We start from the raw sequence: 25,893 nt of genomic DNA, 5'->3' as shown, positions 1-25,893 counted from the left end.
GCATCCGCCGCCGTGTGCCGCGATGGCACGCCGGAGTTGTGGCCGAGAAACTAGACCCTCCCCCGAATAATGTAGCGGCGCGCTCGGGGGACGGTGATTGGCTGGATGTGGGAGCGGGGGCGGGGACTAGGAGGAGGGGACTTTTGTCAGAGCTGACTGACGCGCAGTTGATAGTGAGGCGTTTTTGTGAGAGGAGCTCGGTGGGGATTTCTACAGCGCGATGCTAACGGCTAACGTACGGGTTATGTGGTGGAATATTTCTGTGCTTCTATTTGAAAAGTCAAACTAGTTCATGGTGTGGATTCTATAAGTCGCTGGTGTCAAAGTGGCGGCCCGCGGGCCAAATTTGGACCGCCGCATCATTTTGTGCGGCCCGGGAAAGTCAATCATGAGTGGCAACTTTCTGTTTTAGGATCAAATTAGTGTAGATGTATATTAAATTTCCTGATTTTCCCCCTATTAAATCAATAATTGTCAGTTCATAATCCATTTTTTCAGTTTTTAGTTCAAAAATCATTTTGTAAAATCTAAAAATATATTTAAAAAATCTAAAATAAACATTGTTTTAGATCTATAATAAAACTGAATATTCAGGGATTTTAGTTCAGTTCTTTTAATCCATTTATTTAAAAAAATCTAAATATTATATCTAAAATGGTCCGGCCCACCTGCAATCGAGTTGACGTTAGTTTTTAAGCCGTTTTTAACTATATTCATGATCAAGAACAATATTTTTTTTACAATCAATGCTAATAAGTTCCGATTTCAGAGTCGTATTAATTCAAAATGGTTAATAATGCAAAAAAAATGATATGTTTTGAATCAAGTAAAATATAATCGAAAGTAGTGAGTCGAAATGCAACTAATTTCTATACTAGAAAAAAACATTTTGATTAAATTAATTATTTGATTCAATTCCTAATGATTAACTTCAAGGGGAAAATACTCAATGAAAAACAAGAGATTTTAATATGTTTACACCCCACAAACACATACAATTCATGGCAAAAATATCACCACAGCTAGCTCAAACATAGCGTATAGCCTCCTAGCATCCCGACATTCAAACAATTTGACCATGTTAGTTAAAACTGACGCGGGGTTCCACATAATTGCCGGTATCGACCTTAGGGAATCTCCCCGCGTATATTTTTAACAAGAAAACCACCACAGGTGTGCGCGCTAATGCTAGCCTTTAGCGCAAATTGGCTAAGAGCATATATGAATTTCTGAGGGCACCCACATTAGCGAACATCTCCCGTCAAACTACGGTAATTGCTATACTTTCTCTTTAATTGTCTCGCCGGCGAAAGCCTCTCCGGCGCGCGGGGGGCACGTTAACGAGCTGTAATTGTTAACAAATTGGCCTCACGGCTGTCTACGGGTCGGACGGAGTAGATGAGCGCTCATCAACGGCGTCGGTGGGCGTCCCGTCCCCGGGGACCGTCGTAATCCGATTTTCTGGGCTTTAATTTTGGAAGCTAGCCAAAATAGGAAAGCTACTACTTCACACGATGCCGCCATTACGGCTCAAGCGGTCCTCCGTGACGTTCAAATTCGTCATCCGCCGAAAATCGGCATCGAGAATTAACAAGGAGAGAGATTTCCGCTGTTGCTAGGCGATGGTAAACCCCAAAAAAGTGACGTTAGCTTGTTACGTTGGAAGGGAGGAGACATTTTTAGACTGGAAAATTAAATGGATCTGGCATCGTTCGGTTACCAGCGATAGGTTATATAAGGGGTGTCAGACTCGGGTTGGTTGCCGGGATGCTTTAAGATAGAATATTTAGTTTTTTTTGTTTTATAAATGGATTAAAAGAACTGGATTTAAAGCCCTGAATATTCAGTTTTTTTGTAGATTTAAAACAATGTTTATTTTAGTTTTTTTTAAATATATTTTTAGATTTTACAAAATGATTTTTTGAACTAAAAACAGAAAAAAATATATTAAAAAATGACCAGTCGATGATGGAAGAGAGAATCTTGAAACATGGATAGTGGTTGTTATGAAACAGCCAATTGAAGTATTGCCATCAAACCAATGTTTGACAATATTTTCAAAATAAAATACCGGATAACAAAATACATTAACTTTTTGGAGGATTTTTTATCTCGAATCACTCATAAAAAGTCATACTTAAAGGCATTCATCAACAATGGCTGGCTCTAGAGGTGACTGTAAAGTAGTGAGTGAGTTCTTCATACCTGGAAGTCAATAGCAATTACCATATTTTCACCACTATAAGGCACACTTGAAAGTCTTAAATTTTCTCCAAAATAGACAGTGCGCCTTACAATACAGTGCGCCTTATATATACAAAAAAAATGTCATTCATTGAGGGTGCGCTTTATAATACGGTGCGCCTTATAGTCGTGCAAATACGGCAGAATGGACACTAAAATTAACTTACCGTATTTTCACGACTATAATGCGAACTTAAAAGTCTTCAATTTTCTCCAAAATAGACAGTGCGTCTTATATATGGAAGAAAACAGAAAACTAAAAACGAAAAACCACCACTGTCGGATATGAAAAAAACACAAACGCCTGAATTGAACTACTACTACTGTTAAATATGCAGATGCCATCTTAGTTTACAACATCTTCCATCATATAGCTCCTCCCCCACTGCAAGATTTTAGACCAAAAAACCCAAAACATCAACAATGGCTGGCTCTAGAGGTGACTGTAAAGTAGTGAGTGAGTGCTTCACACCTGGAAGTCAATAGCAATTACCATATTTTCACCACTATAAGGCACACTTGAAAGTCTTAAATTTTCTCCAAAATAGACAGTGCGCCTTATAATACAGTGCGCCTTATATATGAAAAAAAATTTCATTCATTGTGGGTGCACTTTATAATACGGTGCACCTTATAGTCGTGAAAATACGGTACCTATTTAACGGCACTACAATGCGGCTCCTCCCCGCCAAAGGCGCATGTCGGAATTTGCCGTCCTTTAGATTGGACATCAATTCTTTGGTTGTAGTAATTGAAAAGGTGCTTGACAGAGACACTAGAGGGCCTCGGTCAAACAAAATGTGCTCTCGGCAGAGAAGAAGAAGAAGACAAATACCACAATGTCGGAATGTGCTGACAAGGTCCATTATTAGCTTCCCCCGTTTCGAGGAATGACCGTTACTTTTTCCAACATGGCGGCAATGGCTGACCCCCGAGGTTAAGACGCTCATCAGTCACCCAAATGGCGCGTCTCATCATCGGCGGTGCGAAACCGATACAGTAGCCCTCTGCCCGCGGTCAAGCCACGCCACTTGGATGGGATGCCGCCCCGCCCCCCCAGTGATGGATGCTCTTTGGGAAGTGCATTAAAAGTGAAAAAAAGCTTTCACGGACGCCAGTTTTTACAAGACGGGGGGCGGAGTTTTAGATGTAGTGCAACCTTCAGGGGGAAAGGTTATCTGCAGTTGCTTTTATTTTAGTCTAACCTTTTAGCGGAGTAGCTTGAAGAGCCATAATGGAGATTAGCATGGTTGCTATGTACTACTGTCTTTTTAAAAAGGATTTTGTCGACAACTTCTGGCATTTGAATCGGAATTTTAGGTGGGACAGCAAAAACACTAGAAGGGTGACTTATTCACCGTATTTTCTCGCATATTAGCCGCATCCACGTATAAGCCACACCCTTAAAATTGCCATAAAATGGTTGGATTTTACAATTTCTCATGTATAAGCCGCCCCCTGATTTAGAATTTTTACCTCCATATTCTTTTTTTATAGGGAGTACAAATGTGTTACTTTGAAGGGAAAATCTTGAGAAAAATCATGGCACGTGATATTTGTGCGCATATAAGATGTACCCTCAATTCCGTCATATTTTTTTATATCTATATAAAATTTTCCCCCTTTTAAATCAATAATTGTCATTTTTGAATCCATGTTTTTTTTGTGTGTTCTCAGTTCAAAAATCCTTTTGTAAAATCTAAAAATATATTTAAAAAAGCTCAAGTAAAAATGTTTTGAATCTATAAAAAACTGAATATTCAGGGATTTTAATCCTGTTATTTTAATCCATTTATTTAAAAAATCCAAATATTATATCTAAAATGGTTAACATTCCTGATTTTTTCCCCTTTTAACTCAATCATTTTGTAAAATAAAAAAAAATATTAAAAAAAAAAACTAAAATAAACATTGTTTTAGATTTATAAAAAAAACGGAATATTCAGGGTTTTTAATCCAGTTCTTTTAATCCATTTATAAAAAAAATAACTTATCTAAAATAATCCGATGTATATTAAATTTCCATATTTCCCCCCTTTTAAATCAACAATTATCCTTTTTCAATCAATTTTTCTGTTTTTAGTTTAAAAATAATTTTGTAAAATCTAAAAATTTATTCCCAAAAAGAGCTAAAATAAACATTGTTTTAGATCTATAAAAAACGGATATTCATTTTTTTTTTAATCCATTTATTAAAAAAAATATCTTAATATTATATCTAACATAGTCCGATGTATATTAAATTTCCTGATTTTCCCCCTTTTAAATCGACAATTTTCATTTTCAATTCATTTTTAATCATTTTTTCTGTTTTCACATGAAATCAAGTTGACGTTAAAGTGGCCCGCCAACCAACCCGAGTCTAACACCCTTGCATGTTTTCTCCCTTGGCTAACATTGGTGTTCTCTGGGTTCACCAGTTTTCTCCCTTATTCCAAAAACATGGCAGGTTATCTGGTGTAGCACTCAAAAAGCAGGATGTAAAAAATGTAATATGGCTTGAAGATCACGGAAGGTTTACAACCCGGTCGTATCGGCGTTCCACACTCGGCTGAAGGTTCTATTTGCGGGTTTTAAAGGCAGCTTAAATATCAGTTTGTCAGAAAGGCAATTGAAGAAGGCTGAAAATACAGCCATCACCGTAAAGACGGATGCTCTCGCCGTGCTTTGTGATGTGAGGCCCATTAACTGGCGGAATGAACATGGCCGCCACCGCCCCCTTTTCTTTCTACCCGAGTGGGCTGTTGTCCAACTGTTGTCCGGCTGATGAACGACTGGGGGATGCTGGGAAAGGACACTCGGGGGACTGGAAGGCCATTCCTATGAATTTGATGGCAACAATAGTAGACGGGAAAGCTAGTGGGTTAATTAAAAGTTTACATGATCAAATTGTGGTTCAGATTTATGTTGGAGTTCCGGTCAGGAGGCCTTGGATTCCCTTTTTGACTGTCAACAAACTCACAACCCAATTAAAGCTACCCGACACTTGACTTTTTGAACACCCGCTAACAAGAATGCAGCAGGTAAGGATTTTAACGCAGTAGCTCTGACTTTAAATTTTTCCAAATGTCAGGTAGTCAAATGCTTGGTGTTGAAAATGTATACTAGAAAGTCGTATTAGTAAACATGGCTACCGTATTTGCTTAAAAAATGATGGCAGAATTGAGGGTACGTCTTATATGTGCACAACTTAGACAAAACAAAATTGATTTTGATGTCTATGAATTAAATTCAACTTAAAAAATGTATATTGCATAAAACGTGTAATATGATTATCGTATTTTCTCGCATATAGGCCGATTTGGCGCTAAAAATGATGACTGAATCCAGCATAAGGCTTATATGCGCACAAATTAGACAAAACAACATTGATTTTGACGTCTATGAAAAAAATTCAACGAAAAAAAATCATATTGCATAAAACGTGAAATATGACTATCGTATTTCACTCGCATATAAGCCACATTTGGCGCTTTCAAAAATGACTGAACCCAGCGTACGGCTTATATGCGCACAAATCCGACTTGACATGCACGAAACTGCAAGGTGACAAAGACGAAATAACGCAAAACAACGCGCCCGATACAGTAATTAATTTATAAATAGAGAAAAGATAAACAGTGAAAACACTGAAATTAATTCAAATGCTTGACATAGAAAATGTATGCTAAAAAGTCGCATTAGCAAACATGGCTACCGTATCTGTCGCTAAAAAAATTGACGAGAAAATCCCATCTTTTCCAGGAACCCCGCCTCCCTTCCCCCAAACTTACCCACACTTGCATCAACTAACGAGCTAGGCCCACATTTTCCCAAAGCCCATAGATAAGTATCCAATGTATCAAATGCAAAGCTCCGGATTAGGAAAGAAAAGTGGATCTCATCTCATTCTACCAAAAAGAAACATCTTCATCCCTATGCTTGCCTCCCGTAACCATGGCAACGGACAAGGTATCACCTTTAAACAGTGGCAATTGTTTGGGAAAATATAATAAATAAAATCCAAGCAATGATCCCTGGAGTGCGAAAAAATGTACACAAAATATATATATATATATATATATATATATATATATATATATATATATATATATATATATATATATATATATATATATATATATATATACTTCAATTTTGATACAAAAAAACTACCAAAAACTTCTGGTACCCGATTGGGATGTCGTTAAATTGGCGTTTTGTCGAATGAAAACGAGCGGACGCCATTTTTTTTTTTGACGGCGATGGCTCCAGCTGCGTCACAGGTGGCGCCTTCAAAGCCAGCGCCGGGTGGTCAAAAAAAAAAAAAAAAACGGCGTGAAGCCAACCAAAACATCTCTCTCGGCGGCGATAAATTATTAACTGCATCTTTAATTCATGTGGGAACGTGGCGGTGGATATAAATAGCGCATTGTGGCATGTTGCGCTCTGCATGAAAATGAATCGTGTTGCTTTTCAGGCAATCAGTGGTGTCTTGTTACCCAATTCCTTGTCTTGATTTCCAAGCTAATTAGCATTTAGCAGAAAAGTCAAATTGTTAAAGGGGACAGATGATGGGAAACTATGGGTTACAAATGTTTAAATGTCCGACTTAATACTAATGTCTGGGCCTAGAAAGGGTTGGAGGATAAAAATTGGCGGTTATTTTTGTTTTTTTGCTTGATTTAAAAGGAAATTTAAAAAAATATATTAAAAACTGTATTTTCTCGCATATTAGCCGCGTCTGTGTATAAGTCGCACCCTTAAAATTGCCTAAAAATCGTTGAATTTGACAATTTCCCTTTCATAATATCGTAGAATTCCATTGAATTAATTGTCAAAAAAGTCTAAATAGCATAATCTTGCCCACCAAAACACTCATAATTATAATAACTACGGAATAATTATTATTATAGTGTTGCCTTAGAACATTCAAGTTTAATTACTGTATTTTCACCCTTAAAATTGCCTTAAAATGGTTAAATTTGACAATTTCCCTCGTACAAGCCCCTCTATCTTTTTTAAATGATATTTTAATATTTCTTAATACATTCCTTTTTACTCTACTTTGTACTTTATACTTTTGACTTTAATGAGTGATGAGTATGTTAATATTTTTTTCAGTTAATGTTTCATATGTACTGTTAACGGATGCACTTTTTTATATGTATCCTATCTTGTTCTGACCCCGCCCATCTGTCACAATTTAAAGTCAATATGGCCCCCAGGCTCAAAAAGTTTGCCCACCCCTGCCCTAAACGAAGTACCCGTAGAAAACTCGGAAAAAAACATACAAACTCCGCCAGGACAATCAACCCGGGATCGAACCCAGAACTGTGAAACCAAGACGCAAACCACCCGACAGCCTACTAGTAATTCCATTCGATTAAATTCAACAAAACAATTAAAAAAGGCTGCTAATGGCAAAATAACGACATAAACAAGAATGACGAAAAATGCTAATAGTCATCGCTAAAGTACCACAAGCTAACCAGTTCGAAAGTAAATTAAAAAATGTAAAATACTGTAATTAGTAGCAAGAAAAAGAAGATGAGTTGATTGATCTTAATTAGCTGATATTAAAAGTAATCAATGTCAGGCGCAGTACCAACAATGGCCAAAGGATTCCCAAAGGACAGCCATTGATTTTTCACTTATAAACAGCAGTTCATCGGAAATTTGGTGATTAAGCATTCCAATCCTCGAAGACAATGAGGACGACTGGGGTACTTGATTTGTATCACCATGACAACCACTCACTCCTCGAATAAAAAAATATTGTGAATGAGGAATTTTCGTGGAGAAAAAGCCTGGAGCTAGCCCTCAAACTAGAATGCTAACAACCAAACAAATGTTCGGCGCCATTACAAGATGACACAATGGAACAAAATAATGAATCAACTCATTTGCATTTTATTCCGCATTAGAGTTGTCAGTTAAACTGCCCGCAAAAATGGAATAAATTGAGTTAAAAAACTCAAAAATGTGCTTATTTCTACAATAATTCTTGTGCTTTTTTCTTATAAAGTTGCTGCCTCTACTTACAAATTTCTCTAGGAACAAATGTTCAAGTTATGAAACCCGATGTGTTAGGTTCATCAATAATTATACTTTAATATAATTATAAAACTATACTGGAAGAGATCAATCATTGTCAATTTTTAATCAATTTTTTCTGTGTTTTTAGCTCAAAAATCATTTTGTGAAATCTAAAAATATATTTAAAAAAAGCTAAAATAAACATTGTTTTAGATCTATAAAAAACGGAATATTCAAGACTTTTAATCCAGTTCTTTTAATCCATTTATAAAAAAAATATATACCTTAATATGATATCTAAAATGGTTACATTTCCTGATTGTCCCCCTTTTAGATCAATAAATGGCATTTTTAATCCATTTTTATGTTTATAGTTCAAAAATCATTTTGTAAAATCTAAAAAAAGATTTTAAAAAGCTCAGAAAAAATTGTTTTAGATCGATAAAAAAACTGAATATTCAGGGATTTTAATCCATTTCTTTTAATCCATTTATCAAAAAATAATCCAAATATTATATCTAAAATGGTTAAATTTTTTCCCTTTAAAATCACTAATTGGTATTTTCTAATCAATTTTTTATGTTTTTAGTTCAAAAATCATTTTGTAAAATCTAAAAATATATATATAAAAAAACTCAAATAAACCTTGTTCTAGATCTATAAAAAACTGAATATTCAGGGCTTTTAATCCAGTTCTTTTAATCCTTTTATTAAAAAAAAAAAAATCAAAATATTCTATCTAAAATTGTCCAGCCCATTTAGTTGACGTTAATGCAGCCCGCGAAGCAACCCGAGTCTGACCCCCCCTCGATCTAGATAGTCAAAGTGAGGTCCGGCCGCAATAAAAACAACAGCAGCTTTAAATCTAACGACCACCAACGCTGCCGCGTTATCATACAAGGCTGTAAATCCAAGAAGCTTCCGTTTTTTATATAATGGGATTATGCATCTTGAATGGCGCCGTTTTATTGATTCTTCTAGCGTTGTGCTTGATTGACCTAAAGGACCATCTTTAAACAAATACGCACACTGAAGCCCTCCAGGACTCATCAGCTATCCTAGACAAGGGAAAACTACGGCCCATGAGCCACATCCGGCTCACTAGGCTTTTTAATCCGGCCCGCCGACGTTGTCTAAATAATGTTTTTTTTTTACCCCAAGATGGCGCTGTCACGTGGAAGCCAGTGTCAGTAGCTGTGTCCACTCTTATTTGTTTTCGTGTTTTACAGCCCCTATATCTTTTTTTAATTGACATATTTCTTAATACATTCTTCTTACTTGGCTTTGTACTTTATATTTTTGACTTGAATGATGAATGATGAATATATTAATACTTTCGTCCTTATTTTCAGTTGATGTTTCATATGTACTGTTAACGGATGCACTTTTTTATATGTATCCTATCTTGTGCTGACCCCGCTCATCTGTCACATTTTTAAAGCCAATATGGCCCCCAAGCCCAAAATTTTACCCACGCCTGAGCTAGCCTATAGCATGCTAATAGATCTATAAAGATGACCTCATCCACGTAGACCTCCAGTCATACACGAGCGTCGACTATGTAGCATCAGATAAAGGTCTTTTGGTCGGGGGGCGGGGCAACGAGGTCAGGCTAACAGGCATTAAAAAACAAAAAAAACATAGAAGCGCCCTGTCTCATGGTTTAATGGCCACCGTCTCAAGGTTTTAGGTCGACACGGGTCATCATCCCCCGCCAAAAAAGACAAGGATGCTTTCTCCTGCCAGTTAATGCACGGGAGAAAAAAATAGCATTTTCACCCACCCCCCCACACCCTCATGGTAGCCTTCTGGGAATAATTTGGGCCTCAGAAAACATGGCAGGTTGAGGCTAAGGTGGGTAGTAATATTCACAAATCAGCCAATGGTGATAAGGAAAACAGGGGGAGGGGGTGTCTTCAATGTATTCTGAAAATATGCATAGAAAGATGGCGGTCTTGGCGTTTGTCTTATTTGACAATGCACGGCAATTGAAAGTGGTGAGGATGCTAACAAATCATGCTAATGGGTGAAAGTGTTTGTGGGGAAAGGTAGCGTTCGTAAAATTAGTTTTATTTGTCGGTGGTGCGAGATACATATGTCAATGGTGGACTCGCTGGATTTGAAGTTGCGCATTATTTATTGTGAACGGCAAATGCGACACATTGTTTTGAATGGCGGGCAAGAGGGTGGTGATGTTGCTTTTGTTTTTGATTATTTGTTTTTACAAGGTCGTGAAGTGACAGTTTTTGGGGTGGCTAATATGAGAGAAAACACACCCTATTAAAACCACGAACATGGAGGTGAAAATTGACAACCAGAGGGCGGCTTATACGAAAGAAATCGTCAAATTCAACAATTCTAACTACATTTTAACGGTAAGGCTTATACACAGAGGCAGCTAAAATATGAAAAAATCCCGTGTTGTTCCAGGAACTCTGCCTTTTTACCCGTGAAAAATAACAAAAATAAATGTTGATTTATGAGTTTTTAAGACAAAGCCTTTCATTTGATATGCTCAGCCTATTTTTGGGAATAATAATTCAAAGTATCATTGACAATAGTTGTAAAATTCTTAACTAATGAGCTAGCCCACATTTCCCAAAGCCCACAGATAAGTATCAAATGTATGTTTATAAATAACACCAACAACAACGAAAAACTAAAGTGAACCATAAATGACCACAAAACGCCAATAACATCTCCCTCTTCTAACTTTGACAAAGAGTCTGAAAATAACATGGCGACAGGAAACGGGCATTGTTTTTAGCGCTTGAGCACCCTCCAGCTGCTCCTTCCATGCAAATGGGTTTATTTGTCTCACCTGGGCACTTCCACCACCCACTCCCACTGCACAGTCATCACTACTTATTTATACTAGATGTACACAACACGGCACTAAAGTATACGGCTCCCCGGACGGGGTCCGCCCGGACCACCCTCGCCATCTTTCCTCTCAACCCATTCCTGTTTTTGGCCTCGTAAAAAAAATGTCTTCCGGCTAATATGGCGTGTTTAATTCCTGGTTGGGACAAACTTTCTCCCCCGCTGGAGATTTATCGTCAGCCATTCGGCGGACTAATTGCCACGCGCTAGCAGGATGAGGTCAGCATCCTCGGAGGCGAAAGGGCAGGTTGAGACCTCCGCCATCATCGGGGGGCGTTTACTGGACTCTGGTTTAAGCCGTTTTTATGTTGCGATCCGGAAAGTGTCATGGTGGTCGATGAAGTACTATCACCCCGGGTGTACCTTCAAACTGTCTTGAGGTAGAAAAAAAATACTTTATACATGCCTAGCTGATGACTTGACTCATCTTTGGTTTAAAACGTAGTGAGTACTTTTAACTTTAATGAAAAAAATTGGACGTAAATGATGACATTTGAAAATTCGAGACATAATTATGAGACTCACACTCAAAATACGGTGCTCGGACGTTTGGTCGCCGATGTTTTGGTCGCCGGTCAAATGTACTTAAATATTAAATTAAATATTAAACTCCCTCTCAGGAATATATTTTTGAGAGCTGTTTTCAACAGTAAACTCTGTCACCATTTGACCGGCGACCAACCGTCTGGCGACCAACCGTCTGGCGACCAACCGTCTGGCGACCAACCGTCCGGCGACCAACCGTCCGGCGACCAACCGTCCGGCGACCAACCGTCCGGCGACCAACCGTCCGGCGACCAACCGTCCGGCGACCAACCGTCCGGCGACCAACCGTCCGGCGACCAACCGTCCGGCGACCAACCGTCCGGCGACCAACCGTCCGGCGACCAACCGTCCGGCGACCAACCGTCCGGCGACCAACCGTCCGGCGACCAACCGTCCGGCGACCAACCGTCCGGCGACCAACCGTCCGGCGACCAACCGTCCGACGACCAACCGTCCGGCGACCATTCACCATGTGACCAATCACCCGGAGACCAATCACATGGCGACCAATCGCCCAACAACCAATCATCCGACGACCAATCATTTGACGACCAATCACCTGGCAACCAATCGCCTGGCGACCAAAAGACCGGGCGACCAAACGTCCGGGCGGCCAAACGTCCGGCGACCAAACGTCCGGCAACCAAACATCCGGTCATGATTCGAAACATACTTCCACACACACACTCAAAGTACATACAAAGTAAGACTTTGACCTGAAGTGAATTATTAGTTACCATTAACACCAGAAGAGAAAGTGACGAAATGCAATGGCTATGAACTGGAGCGCAAATCACGTCTGTTGCTTTGACAGTTGAAAAAGCTAATTGCGCGGGATGTCACACTGGCAAATAAACAAGTGTCCAATCCGTCTCTCTTTTCAACCACTTGCGTGTCGCCGGGTAAATAAATCAAAGTCAGATGAGAGGCGGACGCACGGTAGTGGAGATTGATGGGCTTACCGCTCCTCCCGATATCAATCTAATCTTGGGCTCATATTTGCTATTCGTCGTGGAGTTCTGACTCCGCCCACGTCATCCTCAACTTCTGATAGGCTGGATGAATATTTGTTGTTTTTTAAAAAGCAAAGATGCTTGACAATAACTTGGCTTAGCAGTAAGCAGCGTCCTCTATTTATTTAAAACTTTTTAAACTAAAAACACGGAATTAAAATTATGGATTAAAAGAACTGGATTAAAAGACCTCAATATTCATTTTTTATAGATCTAAAACAATGTTTATTTGAGCTTATTAAAAATATATTTTTTAGATTTGACCAAATGATTTTTGAACTAAAAACATAGAAAAAAATGGATTAAACTAATTACAATTCATTATTTAAAAGGGGGGAAATCAGGAAATTTAATATGAATTAGATACACATTTTAGATATAATATTTAGATTTATTTTCAACAAATGGATTAAAAGACCTGAATATTCAGTTTTTTATACATCTATAACAATGTTTATTTTAGCTTTTGTATATATATATATTTTTAGATTTTACAAAATTATTTTTGAACTAAAAACACCGGAAAAAATTGATTAAAAAATTACAATTATTGATTTAAAAGGGGGGAAAAAATCATGAAATTTGATATACATCTATAATCTTGATTTGAATTTGATCTTAAAACAGAAAGTCAGCACTCATGATTAACTTTCCTGGGCCACACAAAATGATACGGCGGACCAGATTTGGCCCCCGGGCCGCCACTTTGACACACATGGTCTAACTCTAGTTATGATTGGTTGTTCTATGTCTCCCGAGCCCTGCCATTGTCTAGCCACTCATTCACTCTATCCCCCACTTGTGTCTGAAGTCAGTAGTGATAGGCTCCAGCACCCCCCGCAACCCTTGATTATAAGCGGTTCAGAAAATGAACAAATATTTAAACATAGACTGGTTTACTTACAAACAGACGAAATGCCACTAACACCAGCACCATTTTTTTTAAACTATTCTATTAAGACTGTCCTTTTGATATGCAAATCAAATTTTAAAAAAATGTATCTCACGGCGCCAGGTCCTCTGGAGCCGAGGTATGGACTGCAAATTTTGTCCTTAAGTAGCCATTTATACGGAGTGTTAAAATGTGAGGATGAAAGCGGCACTTTCTCTCTCAGTCTGATTAATTTTAATAGCCATTAATGAGAAACTATTAAAAGCTACGAGCCTCCATCTTTTGTTAAGCCTCAACCGACAACCCCGTCATTCATTGGCTCTCTTGACATTATCATGGCCGCTATATACCTAATTAAGCCCAATTTAACTAATCTCACTCGCCACTTTAGTGAAGAAGAGACACCCATCATTAATGGGCAAGTCAAAGGAGCGTTAATGGGTTGGGGGGCGGGGCTTTACATGCGATGTAAAAAAAAAAAAAGGAAAATAAAAGCAAATTTGATAGAAATAGACCTGACGAGTAAAGACATAAGTGGCGAATAAAAGTTTGTTGAGCACTTCAAAGTGTGGCGAAATGAAGATGACGCAAGGTGTGTTGAGGGAAGCAATTTCAGCTTTCATTTTACAAGATGAGGCGGTTAAAAATCGATAGAGGAGCCGGCTTACTGCTAACTTGCTGAGGGTAAAATGAGATGATAAGCAAAAGCAGCAGATAGTTTTTTTTTTAACCCGCTCCTTTATGAGTTTTTCTCCCTCCCCCATTTTCTAAAGAAAAATATAGGAGCCCACATCACACAATAAACTGCATTTTGTACCTACTTATCTATGTTGTAGACTGATCTAGGTTGACTGCTTATCTATGTTGACCACATATCTATGTTGGCCACTTATCTATGTTGACCAATTGTATGTTGTCCACTGATCTATTTAGTCTACTGACCTATGATGACTACTTATCCACGTTGACTACTTATCTATGGTGACTGCTAATCTATGTTGACTACTTATCTAGGTGGACTACTTAACTAGGTCGAGTACTTAACTATGTCGAGTACTTAACTATGTCGACTACTTAACTATGTCGACTACTTAACTATGTTGACTACTTAACTATGTTGACTACTTAACTCTGTTGACTACTTAACTATGTTGACTACTTAACTATGTTGACTACTTAACTATGTTGACTACTTAACTATGTTGACTACTTATCTATGTTGACTACTTATCTATGTTGACTACTTATCTATGTAGACCACTTACCTATGTTGACTACTTACCTATGTTGACTAATCTATCTTGTTTCCTTATCTATCTTGTTCACTTATCTATTTTGTTTACCTATCCATTGTGTTTACTTATCCATTGTATTTACTTATCCATTGTGTTTACTTATCCATTGTGTTTACTTATCCATTGTGTTTACTTATCCATTGTGTTTACTTATCCATTGTGTTTACTTATCTATCTTCTTTACTTATCTATCTTGTTTACTTATCTATCTTGTTTACTTATCTATCTTGTTTACTTATCTATGTTGACTACTTATCTAAGTAGTCAACATAGAAATGTTTACTTTACATGTCGACTACTTATCTTTGACTAGTTATCTATGTTGTTTACTTATCTACATTAATTACTTCTCTATGTTGATGATTTATCTATGTTGTTTACTTCTCTATGTTAACTACTTAGATAAGTAGTCAACATTAGAGGTCAACATAGATATTTTGTTTACTTATCCATGTCGATTAGTCTATGTCGACTACTTATCTATGTCGGCTAATCTATAATAACTACATATCCATTTCGACTACTATGACACAATGGTCTTACCTCAGTTACCTTCAATTACAGCCTCAAACATTACTTCCATAGGTATCAAATCAATAGTTCCACTCTCCCCAGTGTTCACCGATACTTCCGTGCATTTTACAGTGTAATAGCGAGCGCCACCTGTGCACCGGTGACGTCCATCGATAGTAGCCGGCAAGCCCCGCGCTTTGTAATTGTCTCGGAGGGGTCACCGCGGGGTCGTCGGGGTCATCCATCTAATGAAGGGAACCCGAACGAGCACCACGCCACCTCCAATTGCGGGCCCCATTTCCCGCGTCAATCACGGTGTTGGTAATAGATGTGCCTTTGTGCACTCAGGAGCATTCAAACGATTAAAAAAATACTCCTTTCCTCAGCAAGAACACAGGTTGAGCATGTGTACTGGACCAAGACAACCCAAAACACACTCTGAGGACAACAAAGGACCTCGATACGAAATCACCATTTGCAAGTGCTCATGGGAAATGAAGTCCAAGACTCCAGAGACGGACAAAGTAATGAAACTATGGCTTTGGTTACATTGAAGCGCATTTAGTGTCCAATCAGTGTTTTGTTTTGGGATTCTTTGGAATATCTTTTGCTTAGATTTTGTGGGGGGAAGGGTAAGATTGAAAAGGGGAGGGGCTTAGTGGTGGGAGAAGACGATAAATGAGAGCGAGTGGAGCGAGGAAAGTGAATGGGAGATTCTGAAGATGAATGATGGACTGAAAGATGGATGAATGGAGGGTGAGGATGCTTGGGAAGCCAGATTTACGCAAGCAGGTTCAAGGGCCGCTATTACATTTTTTACCGCGGGTGGGGGGAGGGGGGGTGAGAGGGGTGCCGCGTTTACGACACAATTTTGTTCCTACGGCAACCAGTAAATTGGAACATGCCATACTTGGTCTCGAGGGCAATAGTAAAGTCGTGATGAAATAAAATGGGGATATGAAGAAACTTTGGGGAGTTTATTAAAAATATACTCAATGAAAATGATCACATTTATTAGGACAGGGAGGGACATATTTTTGTGCAAAAAATTTTAAAGTCTGAATCAAGGGTAGGGCTTATATGCGCATAAATTAAACTTGACATGCATCAAAATGCAAGGTGACAAAGGCTATAACGCAAGACAATGTGGCCGATAGGGTCATTTATTTCAAAATAAGAGAAGAGAGAAATATATCAAAAGCTTAAGAAAATATATTTTGACGTTTATGCATGAAATTCAAGAAAAAAATAACAGTATTTTGCATAAAACATGATTAAAAACTCACTACTGCCTCCGTGTGATGATTTTTCTTAAGATTTTCCCTTCAAAATAAGACATTTGTACTCCCTAGTAAAACCACGAATATGGAGGTGGAAATTGTGAATCAGGGGGCGGCTTATATGAGGGAAATTTTAAAATTAAACTATTTTAAGGCAATTTTAAGGGTGCGGCTTATACGCGGATGTGGCTAATATTCGAGAAAATACACTACTTACGTTTTTTTTATTTATTTTGTTTTGTTTCATCTCTCTATAAAAGCAGATAAATAAAAATCATTGTCAAATGTTTCTGATACGAGAGAAATTGTAAAAAATCTACGATTTTAAGGGAATTTTAAGGGTGCGACTTATACACGGGTGCGGCTTATATGCGAGAAAATACGGTACATTTATTCCACGTCAGCCCTCTGTCAATAAATTTAAAATACAAATGAATAAATGATTGCTAATAGGAGATTTAAATGTATAAAATCATGAATATGGAGGTAAAAATTGTGAATCAGGGGGCGGCTTATACGAGAGAAATTGTCAAATTCAACCATTTTAAGTCAATTTTAAGGCAATTTTAAGGGTGTGATTGCTTAAACAAGATTAAAGTGTATTATCTACTTCCCTACTGATAAGCCAGGCCAATTTCCCAGTTTAAAGATGCACATGGGAAAACTGGAAAGAAGCCATCTTGGAACATCCAATTCCAATATCCCAATATTACATTTCCTCTTCCAATGTCATAACTTGCATTCATATTCAGAAACAATGTCACGGCAACCAAATGTGAAGTCATTCCACTGCCAGAATTGAAAGGGGGAGGGGCCTATAACAAGAAAAATGGCTACCACACAGCCCCGAGATGTCCAAGACAAAAAAATAACCCGTGCAATTACTGAACGGAGCCCCTCCCACCCTTGCAACTCTTGCATATATTCATATTTTTTAGCTTTTGATAAGAACATTTCAAAGATGGATTGCGGTGTGGATAGCGTGTGACTGCGCGGCGTTAGCTCACAGCTCAGAGCTTGTAACTTTCCATTGGCGGGCAAAAAGCGGCGGCTTTTAATGCTTCTTTCCCCCCAAGAGTGCGCCAAGCTCCCGCTGCCGTTTCCATTAGCCATTTAACAACCCCCTAAAAGGGGGGATTTATTTCGGCAAATTAGCTCCTGTATAACACCAGTGCGCCCTGGATCATAAAGTTTAAGTCAATAGAAAGAAAGGAATAACACGGTTCAAAGTAAAAAATAAATACAGCGGAATGACCTCATTGCGGGTTGTGACTGGATGTTTGGTCGGCGGATGTTTGGTTGCCGGTCAAATGGTAATAGAGAGTTTACTGTTGAAAGCAGCTCTCAAAATTATATTCATGAGAGAGAGAGTTTAATATACAAGTACTGTTTAATATACAAGTACTGTTTAATATACAAGTACTGTTTAATATACAAGTACTGTTTAATATCTAAGAGAGAGAGAGTTTATTATCTAAGTACTGTTTAATATCGAAGTACTGTTTAATCTCAAAGTACTGTTCAATCTCAAAGTACTGTTCAATCACAAAGTACCGTTTAAAATTGAAGTACCGTTGTATATCTAAGTACAGTTGTATATCTAAGTACTGTTGTATATCTAAGTACTGTTGTATATCTAAGTACTGTTGTATATCTAAGTACTGTTGTATATCTAAGTACCGTTGTGTATCTAAGTACCGTTGTGTATCTAAGTACTGTTGTATATCTAAGTACTGTTGTATATCTAAGTACTGTTGTATATCTAAGTAATGTTGTATATCTAAGTACAGTTGTATATCTAAGTACTGTTGTATATCTAAGTACTGTTTAATCTCAAAGTATCGTTTAATATCTAAGTACCGTTGCATATCTAAGTACCGTTGTATATCTAAGTACCGTTGTGTATCTAAGTACCCTTGTGTATCTAAGTACCGTTGTGTATCTAAGTACTGTTGTATATCTAAGTACTGTTGTATATCTAAGTACTGTTGTATATCTAAGTACTGTTGTATATCTAAGTAATGTTGTATATCTAAGTAATGTTGTATATTAAGTACTGTTGTATATGTAAGTACTGTTTAATATCTAAGTACTGTTGAAACCAGCTCTCAAAATTATATTCATGAGGGAGTCTAATATCTAAATATCTAGATAAATACTCTACGGTACTTAGATATGAAACTCTCTCTCATAAATATAAATTTAAGAGCTGGTTTCAACAGTAAACTCTCTGTCACCAAAAGACCAGCGACCAAACGTCCGAGCACCATTCCCGTCAAACTTACCAAGCCTGACTTGCGTCCGATCGAAGCGTTTTATTCGTATCTCCACTCGGACCGGGATGCGGGGACATCCCACGCTAGCTATTTGCTCAGCGGCCTATTATTATTACCTTGAATGGGCGTTGGCGTAATTGGCTATTTCACACATGTGAGGCTTGAGCCAGCAGAGGGGAAAGGCCACCAGAACGACCTGTCAACGTCCCGTAGCGGACTCATCCATCAATTATTCTCAGACAAAACGAAAAAACTAACATGGCAACATTTTGCCACGCAGATCTGATTATCCTCGTTGCGCATGATTGGGAACAATTCCAAAACTGTATAAAGACCTTACTGACAATCAAGAATAGATTTTTACATCTATACATCAAGGGTGTCAGACTCGGGTTGGATGTCAACTCGAATTTCATTTGGGCCGGACCATTTTAGATATCATATTTTGATTTTATTTTTCATAAATGGATTAAAAGAACTGGATTAAAATTAAAACAATGTTTATTGTAGCTTTTTTTTAAATATATTTTTTGATTTTATAAAATGATTTTTGAACTAAAAACACAGAAAAAAAATATTAAAAAATGGCAATTATGGATTACAAGAACTGGATTTAAGGCCCTAAATATTCCGTTTTTTGTAGATCTAAAACAATGTTTATTTTAGCTTTTTTAAAATATATTTGTAGATTTTACAAAATTATTTTTGAACAAAAAACGGAAAAATTGATTAAAAAATGACAATTATTGATTTAAAAGGGGGAAAATCAGGAAATTTTATATACATCATATTTAGATTTTTTTGTTCATAAATGAATTAAAATAACTGGATTAAAAGCCCTAAATATTCCGTTTTTTATACATCTAAAACCATTTTTATTGTAGCTTTTTTTAAATATATTTTTAGACTTTCCAAAAAAAAATTTGAACTAAAACACCGAAAAATTGATTAAAAAATGACATTTATTGATTTAAAAGGGGGAAAACCAGGAAATTTAGTATATATCTATATATAATTTGAAATTGACCCTAAAACAGAAAGTCAGCACTCATGATTGACTTTCCCGTGCCGCACAAAATGATGCGGCGGGCCACATTTAGCCCCCGGGCCGCCATTTTGACACACATGCTGTATGCTATCCAGGCTAACTCTATGCTAAAGTATCCCTAGCTATGATACGTCTCCTTGGGCAATTTTATGCTACGATATTTACTTTGTAAATGATGTCAAGATGGTGCTACATCAACCCGAGTTGTTTTTAGGTTATGTGCTATGTTTGAGGAACAATATACCACTATAAAAATAATATATCAATTCATTATCAAAATCATAGAAGACCATAAAAACTCAAATTTAAAGAGCCTGAAAAGAAATGGTATTCAACCACCATCAGAAAGAAGCGTCTCTCCCGGGACATTTCTGCTTTACAATATCTTGCGATTTCTCCATGTCGAAATGTGCCGCACGCTATCCATAAAAGGCAAACGACTTTCTCTCGCAATCACTCCATCTTGCGCCACAGTAAAAAAAAAAAAAAAAAGAAAACAAAATGAGTCAAGATGGAGGAGAGGAGGTGGCAGGCGGGCGGCTTGGGATTGGCCGGCCCGACTTGGCCGGTCGGGGTCCCCGCTGACAGGTGCTGATAGGTGTCATCTATCACCTTACCAAAAGGCCGCGGGGCTCCACGCACCAATCACGCGCTCGCCAGATGTTACAGCCAAAACGACATGGCGGCGGAACGTATGCAGAAAATACGTTGGAATTACGAGTGGCTCGTAAAATGCATTCGTTTCTTTGCAAAACTGCATGAAACAAGAAAAACAAGACTACATTTTGGGAAGAGGAGTGCACTACAAGAGGAGTTAAAGTGAAAAAATGCAAAAAATATCATGTGTAGTACCATATTTTTTTGGGTATAAGGCGTGGGTACTCATAGTTTGGAGTTTGTATGTTCTCCTCAGGCTTGTTTGGGTTTAATCAGGTTCCTACAACATGCTTAAAAGAGGCATGCTAGGCTAGCTGGTTGAACAATGAATCACATGAATCAAAGTGGCGACCCGGGGGCTAAATATGGCCCCCCGCATCATTTTGTGTGGCCCGGAAAGTCAATCATGAGTGGCAACTTTCTGTTTTAGGATCAAATTCGAATGAAGAGTATAGATGGATATTTAATTTCCTGATTTCCCCCTTTTAAATCAATAATTGTCATTTATTAATCTTCTTTCTGTGTTTTTAGTTCAAAAATCAATTTTGTATTATTTATAAAATATTTAAAAAAGCTAAAATAAATATTGTTTTAGATCTATAAAAAACTGAATATTCAGGCCCTCAATCCAGTTATTTTAATCCATAATTGTCATTTTTTCTGTCTTTAATTAAAAAATAATTTAGTAAAATCTAAAAGTATATTTTAAAAAAATTAAAAGATAAAAATTGTTTTAAAAATTTAGATCTATAAAAAACTGAATATTCAGGACATTTAATCCAGTTATTTTAATACATAATTGTCATTTTTAATCCATTTTTTTCTGTGTTTTTAGTTCAAAAATCATTTTGTAAAATCCAAAAATATATTTAAAAAAAGCTAAAATAAACATTGTTTCAGATCTATAAAAAACTGAATAATCAGGGATTTTAATCCAGTTCTTTTAATCCATTTATAAATACAAAAAAATCTAAATATTCTATCTAAAATGGTCCAACCCACATAAAATTGAGTTGACGTTAAAGCGACCCAAAGCGAACCAACCTGAGTCTGACACCCTTGCTCTAAATTTTCTAATCATAGCTATGATTGGTCATCCTTTGCGACTAGCTGGCTACCCACCTGGTACTTGTAGTTAGCTTGGATAAGCTCCGGCACCCTTGTGAGGATAACGGGGTTACCCCAATAAAACCATACAATCCCCTATTAGATTTACTACACAAATCCTACACTATCCTCACCCGACCCAAACCCCAAAGTATCGAACCCAGACCATCCCATGCTCAAACTCCTCCCCCAACGCCATCTTTAAAACTAATCTAACATCATTACTATTAAAAAAAACCAACATAGATACACATCAGCCACAAGAGATGCATCACTTGATCCAATTTCCATGTTAGAATATATTTTATGGAAGATAATCCAGAGTAATTACTCGGTAGCGTGGCCCGTCAACAGTCATTTTTTTGGTCCTCGCCATCTTTTAAAAGCACCCTAATGTGGTCTCGGACTGATAAATGTCAAAGAAACAGTTCCAAATTATGGTTTGTGTGTGTGTAGACTTGTAAAAACGGGATGAGAGCAAATGACACATTCTGTAGATGAGCAGCTGTGCTTAGAGTTCATATAACGTCTTTTACAAGTCATTCACGGCCATAAAAAAAACATGGCTGACGCTCGATTGGTCATCTGGAGCGACGGAGAAGAGCCACATTGAATTTTTTTATACTCAATTATGCAGGGGGGGTTTACAATGGCGGCGCTGTGAAGGGAAGAGCAAGAGGATAAAGAAGAGATGATGTTACGGAGGTTCTTCAAGGGGTGGGTCAATTGTGACTCGTACACGGCACCCTCAAGTTCTTTGAGAGGGTTGGTTTAGCATTACGGACAGTCGTCGCTATTGCTAAACTTCAAACAATTCCTTGGCGCCAATAAGTGAATTCGATTAAGTTAGGGCGTCACGGCGACATTGCGTCTTGGCGTCATCGTGTCACAGCGCCGTCAACGAGTAAATACAGTATTTGTTTTTAAAATCCCATAAAAAGGTTGTTATACAGCATGTGTACAACTTGGAATAATAATAAGAAGAAGAATCATAACAATCATAACAATCACAACGATCACAACAATCACAACAATCACAACAATCACAACAATCACAACAATCACAACAATCACAACAATCATGGCATTCACAACAATCACGACAATCACAACAATCGCAACAATCACAACAATCACAACAACCCCAACCACAACAACAACCACCCCAACAATCACAACAACCCCAACCACAACAACAAAAACCACAACAACCACAACAACAACAACCCCAACAATCACAACAACCCCAACCACAACAACAACAATCACAACACTCACAAAAACCACAACAACCACAACAACAACAACCACAACAATCACAACAACCCCAACCACAACAACAACAATCACAACAACCTCAACAATCACAACAATCACAACAATCACAACAATCACAACAACCACAACCACCATAACAATCACAACAACCGCAGCAACCACAACAAGCATATACATACTAATACTACTACTACTACTACTACTAATACTACTACTACTACTACTACTAATAATAATAATAATAATAATAATAAGACGTAGGCTTTGTCATCATCATTGACTCGTCAAAAGCCTAATTGTCATCATACCAAGAAACTGCATATGACGAAATGGGTAGTCGAGCATTGAGCCGCTGCACGTCGCCATCTTGGATCAAAAGATGATATTTTTTTATTAAAAAAAAACCATTTTAGTTAAATACAAAAAAAAAAAAATTCTTTTTAATTCGAAAAATGGTATGGCCTTTGATAAAAACAGATTGATTCCTTTTCTGAGTGATCCTCACATGGGTCGCAAGGGGTGCCGGAGGTTATCCCAACCAAATGACCCAAAAAACTAAAACCAAAGTCAAAATCTGGCTTGATTTTTAAGTTGCACGGTCAAGACCAAGTTTTTTTTCTGGGATTTCGACCCTCGGCTTTGTTTGAAGACTTCATTAACAAATTGGACAGTTCAAACAGAGCAAACAGCATCCATTTCAATTACCGCCAAAGGAAATTGGATTTCCTCAAGGCTGATTGAGGACCAGCCATAAATTTCACGTCCTGCTGCTTTTAAGAGAAGACAACAGCGTCTTGGACACACCCCTTTCTTATGAAAACAATAGGTCACTATGGACAGATATGGTGGTTTTTTGGGGGGTTTATGAATGGCGTCTACAAAATTAATACGGATGATTATGAGTGGAGACCAGTCTTTTCCCACCTAGTGACTTTTAGGCCAGAGACTTATTCCCGGTGTTGACCGCTTTGTGGTTTTCTGTCAGGCGGCCAGATTAGTAGCATGCAGAGCTCCATATTGCTGTTGTAAATAACATTTGTGGGGTCAATAAAAAGTTGCCGTTCTGTCAAAAATTCGACTTTATGGATGCGGCGGGGAGCTTTCGGACAATGGAAGAAGGATTGTGAAAATATCAGGGGGAATGATTTATCAAATTCGATTTGAAGGAGAAACAAAAAAATGGGGGAATGTTTTGGGTGGTCATTTTTTGGGTGATTTACAGTAGTTTTTTTAGTCATTATGAGTTTTTCAGGGTGAGTTTTGGTAGTGTACGCAGTGGAAGGATTGTGAAAATGTTAAGGGAAATTTTATCAACTTAGATTTGAAGGCAAAACCAAAAAAAAAATGAGGGAATGTTTTGAATGGTCAGTTTTTGGGTGATTTACTGTCATATTTTTGGCATCAAGTTTTTTTAGGGTGAGTTTTGGTAATATATGCAATGGACGGATTGTGAAAATGTTAAGGGAAATTTTATCAATTTTTATTTGAAGGCGAAACCAAAAAAAAATGTGGGAAGGTTTTGAATGGTCAGTTTTTGGGTGATTTACTGTCATATTTTAGTCATTAAGGGTTTTCTATGGTGAGTTTTGGTAATATACGCAATGGAAGGATTGTAAAAATGTTAAGGGAAATTTTATCAAATTTGGATGATCATATTTTTGGGTGATTTACAGTCGTTTTTTAGTCAATATGAGTTTTTAAGGGTAAGTTTTGGGTCATACATGAACCGTGGACTCTTGTAGTCGTACTAAGTTCACTCTATTTGTTATCTATGTTTTGACTGGTTTGTCACGATGGTGTTTTTTTCTCAAAAAAATGCTGAAACATGTCATGTGACTAAAACTAAAAAAAGCATTGTTACAAATTCACCAGTCAAAACGTGTAATTTTGTAGTCGTACTAAGTTCATTCTATCTTCTAGTTGTCTATGTTTTGACTGGTTCATTTTTAACAGACAATTTTGTTTTAGTTTTTTACGACAAAAAACGAATAAAAAAAAATCAACATTGCCTGTTACAAACGAACCAGTCAAAACGTGTCATTTTATAGTCGTACTAAGTCAATTCTATCTTCTAGTTGTCTATGTTTTGCCTATTTCGTTCACAACAGAAAATTCTTTTTTTCCCCCAAAAAACCACCAAAACATGTCATGTGACTAAACCTAAAAAAAATAATAATAACACCATCGTCTATTACCATAGAACCAGTCAAAACGTCAATTTTTTAGCATGCGTTAAGCTAATCCTACCGACAAGGACATACGGATAGATACATATCTTATAATATAATTCAAGCATTTTTGCATCACTTAACCAAGCGGCGTCTCCTCGGGAATCTCAACGTGTCATTAGAGCGTCCAGATGAGTAAAAGCAATGACACAAATCAAAAGCGGAGACCCCCGAGTGACATCCTCTCTGGCAACACCCGCTTTTCATGAGGCGGAATGCATTGATAAAGGCCACGGGCGGCATAAATTCCGCGTTAAATGGCCGACTGTCGCGTGCCGGGTGAAGGATCACGTCAGGCGACGGGCGCCGGCAGATGCCTGTGAAGGTCTAATGACGGTGACCGTGTCACCTCGCCATGCATTTGTGTGTATTCACAACGTTCCATGGACACAACCGACCCTCCCACACACACATACATGGTTACACACATCAGCTACACAACAGCCCGGGAAAGACGAAGACTCCTGTTTTTTTTTTTTTTTAAAACAAGGTACTACCCAGATGCCAATCATGACTTTTATGCTTTAAATCAAGGGTGTCAGACTCGGGTTGGTTGGTGGGCCACTTTAACTTGATTTCGGACCATTTTAGATAGAATATTTAGATGGTTTTTTT

General features: G+C 37.7%; 1 protein-coding gene across 1 annotated transcript in view; it reads right to left on the bottom strand.

Annotated features, from left to right (window-relative positions):
• Nucleotides 1-4,761: 4,761 nt before the first annotated feature.
• LOC144192257 (uncharacterized) overlaps nt 4,762-25,893 on the bottom strand; it is a 45,876-nt gene continuing 24,744 nt past the window's right edge. The window contains exon 2 of the mRNA XM_077711367.1: nt 4,762-5,064. Within this exon, the coding sequence (XP_077567493.1) occupies nt 4,762-5,064 (303 nt within the window). The remainder of the gene's footprint in view (nt 5,065-25,893) is intronic.

This window comes from Stigmatopora nigra, unplaced genomic scaffold, assembly GCF_051989575.1.
Source record: "Stigmatopora nigra isolate UIUO_SnigA unplaced genomic scaffold, RoL_Snig_1.1 HiC_scaffold_25, whole genome shotgun sequence".
NCBI lineage: Eukaryota > Metazoa > Chordata > Actinopteri > Syngnathiformes > Syngnathidae > Stigmatopora > Stigmatopora nigra.
The sequence above is the reverse complement of the archived record's forward strand: the minus strand, read 5'-3'. Positions and strand labels throughout refer to the sequence as shown.